The following is a 10327-nucleotide window of genomic DNA, read 5'->3' on the forward strand; positions in this document are numbered from 1 at the left end:
GGGATATATGTGCGGATACTAAGCCGTCTGTTTAGATACTGATCCTTGAGTTTAGTCTCTCAGGGGAGTTCTTTACATTATTCTTTTTCATTTCCAGGGGCTGAGATAAGAACAGACATTAGATACTAGAAAAAAGAGATAATACTTTTTTCTCTTCTACAGAGGGAACGTCCACCGCCTCCAGCAAAGCCACCACCCGATGAAGAGGAGGAAGACCGCATAGATAAGAAGTATTTTCCCTTGACAGCTTCTGAGGTAGAGGGTTGAGGGTTTATTGCCATCCCTGAAATATGATTTTTTGGAAAGTACATCGATGTGTGCTTAAAGACTTTGCTTTCTCATTTTCTTATTGCCTCTTTGGATTAGTAAATTTTGTGTACATCAGTAATCTGGAAGAAGACCTTTCCAACCCACTCAGAAGTACTAAGCAAAGATTTTAATGGAGCTGTCTAGCAGACAGGCAATTACTGATCTGCATTGCACACTGAAAGTAACCCACGCACATTTCTCCTGCCTCCAGTGGCCAAACAGTTTGACTTTTTGCTTTTTTTTGTACCTGTGTCATCTTCTGATACAAAATGGAGAGTATGCCTCTAATAACTGTTCTATAGACTATGTCATATTAGCGAGCTTGGTGGTTCTGCGCCAACTGTCTGATTTCTGTTTTCACATTTTTCTTCTCCATTTCACATGAAGAATCCACCAGGACAAACGTGGAAAATGTCATGAAGACTCAATTAGAAGAGAAATAGGAGTCATGGGGGTGGCAGAAATCAAAGGTTATTTGAGAAGACTCGTCCATCTTTTTTAGAGAAGAATTATTATCATGGGGCAAATAGTTCAGTCTTCCTTCTTGGTTATATGAAGAAAATCATATTTTCCATAATCTTTCATTTTCAGAATGCTCCTTTGATACTTCCCACCGTGCAGAGAATGTTTATTCAGTATTTTCAAAATATTACATAACTTCATTATTTTGTTGCTCATTCAGTGGCCTATTGTTCTTTAATTTAAAAATCATCTGATATAAACTAATCAACTAAGTCTCATTACTTTATCCCTATAAGTCAGAGTTAATTTTTTTACTATATTGCCACAGACCATCCAGTGAGACAGGTTCTTTTACTTAGTATAAACACATGGAACCAGAAAGATGGCTTTCGTTTAACAAAATGTATAAACACAAGGACGCCCTTTTAAGAATGTAAAAGTCAGTGTTGGAAATGGGGGGAAGGTGTTTATGCTGTGTACAAATTCTGTCTCTATTTTTTGTATGCCTTAATTACAAAGTGATTATTATTCATGTTTCAACTAAGGGGTCTCTAGAATTACAGCCTCTAAGGTGATAATACATTGCTAGCAGATAGAAGTGTATGTAGCAGATCCCTGTATGTTTTTATATACATACAGGGATTTGCTTCATTTATTCATTTTTACAAGGAGAAACCTGGTACTATGGAGCCTATTCAACTGGGGCTAGGTCTCTATAAATGCCTTACGCCACTCTCTTTAACAAGGACTTGGATTAAAATTCCTAATGCCCAAGAATAAGTGCAAGGCTCTTAAAGAAATATTAGATAATGAGGACTTTCTGTTCTCCCAAGGCTTTTTAGAGAATATGATTTGTCAATAACAGTGTCAAGAGAAGGGCACCTGGGTGGCTTAGTCGGTTAAGTGTCTGTCTTTAGCTCAGGTCATGATCTCCGGTCCTGGGATCTAGCCCCAGGTCATTGGGCTTCCTGCTCAATGGGGAGTCCCCCCCCCCCACCGTCCCCCACCTCATGCACGCACATGCGCTCGCTCTCTCAAGTAAATAAAATCTTAAAAAAAAAACCAAAAAAACCAACGGTATCAAGAGACAGGGGAAGAAATCTCCATATTATTCTCCTGGATGGGAGACTGAGATACTTCTAGGACTTGCTTCTGAACATCTGGAATTCTGGGTCAGTTGGGCCACTGCAGTCAGAAGTTGGAAGACCCATGAGAACCCCAGCTTTGCGTACTTAGTGATTTTAAGTACATAAATACAGAGGTGAAGTGGTCTATGCCATTATCCTTTCGGTGATCAAGGCAGATTCTGTTTGCTGTAGTTTGAATGAATAGGTCTTATCCAAAAGTGGATTTTTTTTTTTTTTGGACTCTAGTCTTCCCTATTTTGATTTCTTACACTCCCAAAGCTTTACTACCCTAACCCTCATATGCTAGGAAGCACTGGCTCATCACAATTTAAACTTTTATATTTGGCAGGCCATCTGCTTCAGTGTTTGTGTCCTATTCCCTAGGCTTGTCGTTGTCAGATGACCCATAGAAGCCTTTAAGGGAAGCTGAGTATAGCTGGCTCCAGGAGAGCTTATCAGATTAACGACCAGGTCATGAAACTGGCTTAAAGAAATTAAACACATACGCACGTGTGTGCACACACGCTGTTGAGATGTTTTTGACCTGCCAAATGGGCTGCCAGCTGCATCGGACTCCCATGGTCTTCCGTGTTTTCAGATGTGTTAAACATTCACGGGAAGGTGCAGCTGCTATGGTATCTCTTCCCAGAAAGCTGCACATACCCCGACCGGTCATTCTGTTGGTCACAGTTAGGTGCTGACTGGTGGTAGCTTCTCTCTGCAGCAGAAATATTCCTTTCCACGTAACAGAGAATATGGCTTTTTGGCTTTGATTTAGTGCCGGCTGTAGAAGAAAGGGGTGGAAAAGAGCAAGGAATAATCTAGTAAAGAGCAGAATGCTTTCTGTTGAAAGTCAGTTATTGCCATATTCACTGTGACAGGGCTTCTTGAGTGGGAGTTAGGAAGGCTTAAAGCAAAGCAGTCTGTTGCTTTATTATGAGATTTTAATCCCATAGCTGGCAGGAGCCAGGACTGAGAGGAAAAGATCACCCTAGAAGTTGTCTGGATATGAGCAGGGGACTCTCGCTAGAGAATCTGAAGGAGGGAAAGAGTTCCAAATTGGATGGGAAGTCCTATTTCCCAGAAAAAAAAAAAAAATGGGGCCATCTTGGTCCAGAATCAGGGGAAGTGAATTTTATGGCCCTGGCTATGCTGGTTGCTCTCTGTGTAACCTTGGGCAGGTCCCTGGACCTGTCTGGGAACTCGGTTTGGGCATCTGCAAAATGAAAGAGCTGGAGCCAGGTGCTCTCTAGCTGTGATTGGAGTGATCTGGCTCTAGCATTTGCTGGCGCTGTGCTCCTGGTTGTCGTACTCGGGAGCCAGGCACAGAGTGACCGGAGGTCTAGGGGGCCTGATTTTCCAGGTGGAAGTCATCAGCTGTCCTTCTTGAGAAGAAAGGATATTATAGGCTGGGTATCCAGACTGTCAACTGCCTTTCAGAGTAGCATGCCTGGGGCTCTGTGAGGGCCCTTGCTGTGTGCAGAACACTCACAGAATCAGATTTCCAGAGCTCTGGCTAAGTGATAGCTATGGGTGTGTAAACCTACAGAACACAAATTCCTGTCTGTAAAGCCTGTGGTATTAAGTTGACACTGTACGAACTGCTTAATGGTCCCTCTTTGTTCCCTTAATTGTGTTCCTAGGAAGAGGAGAAAGGAATAAGTAATACAGGCAAATGGCTGGCTGTAATGAAATAGCTTTTAGCTTCCAGGTGGCTTTCAGCAAAGTGGAGGTTCCTGCTGTGCCTAGCAGAATTTCAGAAAGAGACTGTCATTCTGCCTTTAGAGTGGCAGCCTTGTTACCAAACAGGAGCGGCAGCCTCTCATTTAGTGGGGGGCTGCTCGCTAGAATCCTTGTTGTCTCATTAGGCTGCAACACAGTGAGCTGTGTCTCCAAGAAGCGAAGCCCTGATGAACCACAAACCTGATTTATTTCCAGTGAGCTGTGGGGCGTGTCTGAAGGAGGAGGTTTCTGCGTGTACCAAGGAATCACATTTGTTAGGGTACCATTATTTGTTAGGTGGACTCGGGAGTTCCCCTGAACCACTCTGTTTGTAATGTATTGCTTCTCCTAGCCAAACTGCTCGAGAAGAGATTTCGTGCTTTGGCTCACTCTCCTAATAGCTGGTACATGATTATTCTTAATTTGCCTATGAAACGCATTGGATTCTTAGGACAGATGAGCCAGAATGATCCTCTAAATCAGGGATCTCCATTCTCTCTCTCAGTGTGTCTGTGGCACTAATTATGGTGTTTCCGGCCTGGTTTGAGGAGGAGGCTTGACCACCTTGGTACCATGACTAGCTGTGGCCACATGGCCTTCGGGTGCCTAGACCTAGTTGGTAGGTAATAGAAGCCAGCTCTGGTCCAGTTATTCCATCGGAGACACTTGGCTGCCTGGATCAGGGATTTCTCCATAGGTAGGGCTGCTTTTTTTCCCCCGCTGAAATTCATACTGCCTAGCCATTTGACTTCTTTCAGAATAGAGATTGGTGTAATTAATTTAAACTTGTATTACCATAAATGTAGTAGGAAGCTGGCTTTTGAGAGAAACTTCTCTGTAACCCTCAGGACCTGTGAAGAAAGGCTCACAAAAATAGAGAAGGATGCATGGAGCACTTCGTTTCGGGGAAATGTCAGTCATTCAGGGTCAGTCAGAAGTCATTTGATTCCCTTTTGAAAAGGTGCGAAGGATTCCAGCCTTGGGGTAGTATGTGTGCATATTAGGGAAGAATTGTGGAGAAAGAAGGCCTTTGTGAGGCACGCTAGCTAAAAACCACTTGGAAGCTACTATCCGCTGAAAAGAAACCATGCAGAACACTGTGATGATGGGAGAGGTAAGGCCAGGTAGGATCTTGGATTTTATTAATGGCTTTTTGATGGATAAAATGAAGTAAGAAAAGGGGAGTTTTTTAATCAAAGGCCATTGAGATCCGAGGCACAGGTGCATATCTAGAAAAGCAGTTGTGGTTCCACGTGACACTTGAGCTGTTTACCTTCTCTCCCCACCTGCTTTCCTCTCTGGTGAAAAAGGAGCCAATAATCTTGAATTTGTTCTGCATAACCTGTCCTGGTATTAGCCACCCACACGAGAAGTTCTGTGGTGTTTTCTCTCTTAGGTCTTGGCCATGAGACCCTGGATTCAGGGAAGTGCAGCCAGGGAAGAGGATGAACATCCTTATGAGCTGTTGTTAACAGCAGAAACAAAGAAACTGGGATCCATGGACGGGGATGGAAAACCAAAAGGTACGCCCCCACCCCCACCCTGCTCCCAGAAGAAACAACTGCAAAAGGATTTTTAAAGTTTGATCCCGGGCGGGAAGTAGAGAATGGTGTTCCTTGGGATGGGGAAGTTGGGTGTCATAGCAGTTGGGGGTGGTGGGTGTATTATGACCTTTCATTTTCAATGCCCTGTGTTAGCGTTGGCTTGCCCCCCTTCATCACGTGAAGCAAGGAGGTGGTTTGGTCAGACCAGGTGATGGCTGTGGAAGGAGAGACAGCCCGTGGCGTGACCGAGATTGATTTGGGGTCTCAAGTCAGAAACCCTCAAGTTAATGCTGTAGAAAAACAAGCCCAACAAGTCAGTCCCTTGGGGTTCAGGCTGACGGCACAGGCTCTGCTTTGAGTCCTGACCTCAGAGTGAGACACTCCTGGGGAGGGGCCCGTGATTGGCTGCCACCCGGTAACTAGAGTGCTCTGTCGCCTTGGCCTACTTTCATTGCCTCTGCAAAATTCAGTTTCCTCTGTGAGGGAGTGAGTGCTGCAGGACCCAGAGCCAGGCCAACGACAGAGGTGAGCGTGCTGCCGGAGGATGTGTGACAGCCTCTGCGCTAAGAACAACAAGGGGGAGTTCAGTTCCCACTGCACTTGGAAGGAACTGCTGGGCCTCTCCCCGCTCTTTGTAGCTTTCTGGTACTAGGTCCTTCATGGGGCACGATTGGCACCTCCTTTCAATCCTGACAGTCACAGTTCCGGTAAGAATGGGGGTGCAATGGTTTCTTTCAAACACCCTTTGCTGGGCCTGTCAGAGGGTAGGGGGGTGGCAAAGAGAACATATACGTATGTGTCTGACATTGTAGACCTTATTTTTAATTGTCCTGTTTAAAAGGTTTCTCTTCCAGCACGCAGAAACTTTGTGGTCGGTTTTTTTTTTTTAAAGATTTTATTGATTTATTTGACAGAGATAGAGACAGTCAGTGAGAGAGGGAACACAAGCAGGGGGAGTGGGAGAGGAAGAAGCAGGCTCCCAGCAGAGGAGCCTGACGTGGGGCTCGATCCCGGAACGCCGGGATCACGCCCTGAGCCGAAGGCAGACGCTCAACCGCTGTGCCACCCAGGCGCCCCTGTGGTCGTTTTTATAGTAGTTGTTTTGTTTGGGTTTTTTTATGGTTTCCCTTTGGAGCTTTCTAAAAAAGTTACAATTCAAATATAGTAAAATTTACCCTTTTTGTGTTCAGTTCTGTGAGTTCCGACAAATAGTTATATAACTGCCACCCCAGTCGAGGTAGGAATGGTTTTGTCACACCAAAAGCTCTCTCGTGTCCGTCCGTAATCAGTCCTACATTCTTCCCTCACCTCTGGCAACCACTGCTTTTGTGTCAGTCCCAATAATTTTGCCTTTCCCAGAATGTCCTATAAATGGGAATCATACGATATGTACCCTTTGAGTTGGGTGCCTTGCACTTAGCATAATTCACTGAAGATTCCTCCATGTTGTCACGTGTATCAGTAATTTGTTACTTTTCATTGCCAAATAGTATTCCATTGTACGGGTGTACCAGTTAGCCATTCTCTAGTTGAGGGGTGTTTGGGTCACTTATAGTTCTTGGCAATTACAAATAAAACTATAAACATTTGCAGGTTTTTGTGTGAACATTAGTTTCATTTCTTTTGAAAAAACACTAGGAATGGGAGTTCTGGGTCCTGGGTAAATATATGCCACACTTTGTAAGAAACTGCCAAACCATTTTCCAGAGTGGTTATACCATTTTGCTTTTCCATCAGAGTTACAATTGCTGTGTATCCTCCCCAGCACTTAATATTGTCAGGTTTTTAAAACTGTAGTCCTTCTAATAGGTGTGTAGTGATAGTTCATTGTGGATTTAATTTGTATTCCTGTAATGATTCATGATGTGAACATCTATTAATTGATTATTTTCTATCCAGGTAACTAATGAGGTGTCTGTTCAACTCTTTTACTCATTTTAAAAAATTGGGTTGCTGTGTTCTTATTATTGGGTTGTGAGGATTCTTTGTATATTTTGGACACTATTTATCAGATATGTAATTTTCTCCTAGTCTGCAGTTTGTCTCTTTATTCCCTTAACAGTGTCTTTTGAACAGCAGAGGTTCTTAATTTTGATGACAATGTATCTTTTCTTTTCATTTCTTTTTTTATGGATAAGGTCACAAATATTTTCTCTTACATTTTTTTCTAGAAATTTTGTAGGTTTAGGTATCCATTTAGGTCTGCGACCCATTTTGAGGTAATTTTTTTTATTATGGTGTGAAATATATAGGTAGAGATTCATTTTTTTGCATGTGGATATCCAGTTGTTTCAGCATGATTTGTCAAGAACCATCCTTTTCTTGCCTTTGTCACTTTGTTATTCTTTTTCAGAATTGTTTTAGATACTCTTTCATACAGAAGTTTAGAATGAGCCGGTTGATTTCTACAAAAAGTCCTGCTGGATTTTTATTGGGATTGTGTTGAATCTATATAGCAATTTGGGGAGCTCTCTTAACTTATTGAGTCTTCTAATCATGCTGGTAGGTTTTTAATTAAAATATTTAGAGAGTGGAGTAGAGCACCAGTGCGTTCTCTAGTTGTTTAATAATAAATCATACTGAAATTAACCCTTAAAGAGCAAGTACTTAATGCTCTGTTTGAAAGTGGTTCTTAGGGAATGATTTTTAGCATCAAGTAGGAAGGAGATTATAATTCTTTCTCTCTTTCAACGACTTGATCTGGACCCACTGTAAGATAGCTTGTTCAACCTTTGGAAGGAAGAAAACGAGAAAGTCAGACAGACTTCATAAATGGGGCTGGTTTCTTCGGCTGCGAAGCACAGGAATTTTCTATCCTCAAGTCAGGAGATCTCCAGGTTAAGGACGGAACTGCCACAGGGGACTTAAGGCCTCATGTCTCCTCCTCCTTCGCTTTGGTTCCTTCCAGCTCAGCAGTACTGGGCTAACTGTTACAGAGTAGGTGGTGCGGGAAGCAGATTTAATTGGACCACAGCATGTGGGGTGTGCCTTCCTCCAGGCAAGCTGCGTGGATCACTCAAAGAGCTTCCAGACAAAGGAGTTGAGACATTAAAGATGAAAATGGGCTCTGCCAGTTTCTCTGTCGTCTGGAAGGAACGCCTGCTAGAGTAGGTAAATGTGAGACAAGTTAGCAGATGATATTACGGATTAGTACACAGTCAGTCTTTTCTGCTTTTCCACTAATGTCATTATCTTAGGCAGCTTTTATGAATTAATTCATCAGTTCTCAAAAGGCCATGTTAATGAGACTACCAGAGTTTTCATCCCTCCTTACTGTAATTCATGAACCTATGGCAGGAGAGGTGGGATGGGAGATTATTTAAAGTACATTTTCAAAGTACATTTGTATTAGCTCCCAGGAAAAAGGAAATTCAAATAATACAGAAGTGAATACAAGTAAAATGGTCCAGTCCTGTCACCTCTCTGATACTCACAGTTGCCGGAAGGGACGTAATTTGAAAGTATAGTGTCTGCTTCAGGCCGTGTGCTATCTTTATTTTTTTTAAAAGTGACTCTGTGAGATCATTTTGTTTGTTTTTAACAACCTAAAATGGGGTCGTATTTCACCAGTGTTTTGCACACTTGTTTTTTTAATTACCTTATCTGTAGATCATGGGTACAATTTTGTTTTAAGTTCTTAAAGATCTACCTTATTCTTTTTGAATGTTTGTCTCTAGTAGATGGGTGTTTACATTGCCTCTGGTATTTCTCGGTTATAATTGAAGCTGCTGTGGACATCCTGTACACATATTCTTACATGCTTACAAAAGTATTTCTTAAAAGACATTGATAGAAAGTAGAATTAGCCAGTCAGAGTGTAGGTGCATGTCTAGATCTAACTGGTAAAGCTGAATTGCCCTCCCTTGTTGGTTAATGAGCACACGCTTTCCCATTCCTTCACCAACCTGGGGTATTAGCGCTCTTTCATGTTTTCACCATGATAAGCCAAAGAGACATCTTTTGTAATTAGCCTTTGCCTGATCTAGTGAAATTGAGCGTCTTTGTCATTATTGTTAGATGGTCTATGAGGTGCCTATCTTTTTTCTCCCTATTTTTCTACTTAGAAATTAATTAATGGTAGTGGAAACACTTCATGTAAATACTGATAATATTGGGCCAAAGTGATACTCAGAGGAAAGTTTATATCTTTAAATTTATTTGTTATAAAACAAAGACTGGGGTACCTGAGTGGTTCAGTTGATTAAGTGTCTGACTCTTGATCGCAGCTCAGGTCTTGATCTCAGGGTCGTGAGTTCAAGCCCTGTGTAGGCCTCTATGCCCCCACTTAAATAAATAAATAGACTAAAACTTAAGCAAGAGAAAGTAGCAGCGAGGAATTAATGAAGATAAAAGCAGATAGCATACTTCACATACTTTATGGTATGCATGTTACACCTCAGTAAAGAAAAAAATATGAAAAGTGGAAATAATGAAGTAAAAAAAAAAAGGCAGTAGACTTGACCATTACAATGAAAACTTGTTTGTTTTTTATTTTTTTTATTTTTTTTTAAAGATTTTATTTATTTATTCGACAGAGACAGAGACAGCCAGTGAGAGAGGGAACACAAGCAGGGGGAGTGGGAGAGGAAGAAGCAGGCTCATAGCAGAAGAGCCTGATGTGGGGCTCGATCCCATAACGCCGGGATCACGCCCTGAGCCGAAGGCAGACACTTAACCGCTGTGCCACCCAGGCGCCCCTGTTTGTTTTTTAAAGATCTCTGATAATTCTGATCAAGGAAAGAGGAAAAAGAACACAACATGTAGGAATAACATAAAGCACACATATAAGCACAAATTTAGAGACTTTAAAAATTAATAATAAAGGTTTATAGAAGTAAATTTTTGCGGTTAGAGTTGCTGCCATCTGCTGGATGAATTGTCTGGGATACTTACTGGTCCATTACAATGACTGATAGCATGGGGTTTCCAGTGGCATTTAGTGCTTGGTGACTAAGCATCTTGCACTATGTATGATAATTCTGCAGTTGCTGGATTGCCATTTATGTCAGTAGATATAACAAAAACTGACAGAAGTAGAAAGCAATCCATGAAGTAGAAAACTCATCCCTCCAGAAAGGTACTAGGCCCAGATGGTTTTATGGTAGTTTTATCCAACTAGGTATTCCTCTGTTATTTAAATGATTTCCAACATAGAAGCCTCCT

General features: G+C 42.0%; 1 protein-coding gene across 7 annotated transcripts in view; it reads left to right on the forward strand.

Annotated features, from left to right (window-relative positions):
- Nucleotides 1–10327, forward strand: part of ANKS1A (ankyrin repeat and sterile alpha motif domain containing 1A) — a 176425-nt gene that overhangs the window by 88950 nt on the left and 77148 nt on the right. For all 7 annotated transcript variants that reach the window (XM_034660577.1, XM_034660576.1, XM_034660579.1 and 4 more), the window contains 2 exons: nucleotides 163–255; nucleotides 5017–5143. In XM_034660577.1, coding sequence (XP_034516468.1) covers nucleotides 163–255; nucleotides 5017–5143 — 220 coding nt within the window. The remainder of the gene's footprint in view (nucleotides 1–162; nucleotides 256–5016; nucleotides 5144–10327) is intronic.

Source organism: Ailuropoda melanoleuca, chromosome 5 (assembly GCF_002007445.2).
Source record: "Ailuropoda melanoleuca isolate Jingjing chromosome 5, ASM200744v2, whole genome shotgun sequence".
Lineage (NCBI taxonomy): Eukaryota > Metazoa > Chordata > Mammalia > Carnivora > Ursidae > Ailuropoda > Ailuropoda melanoleuca.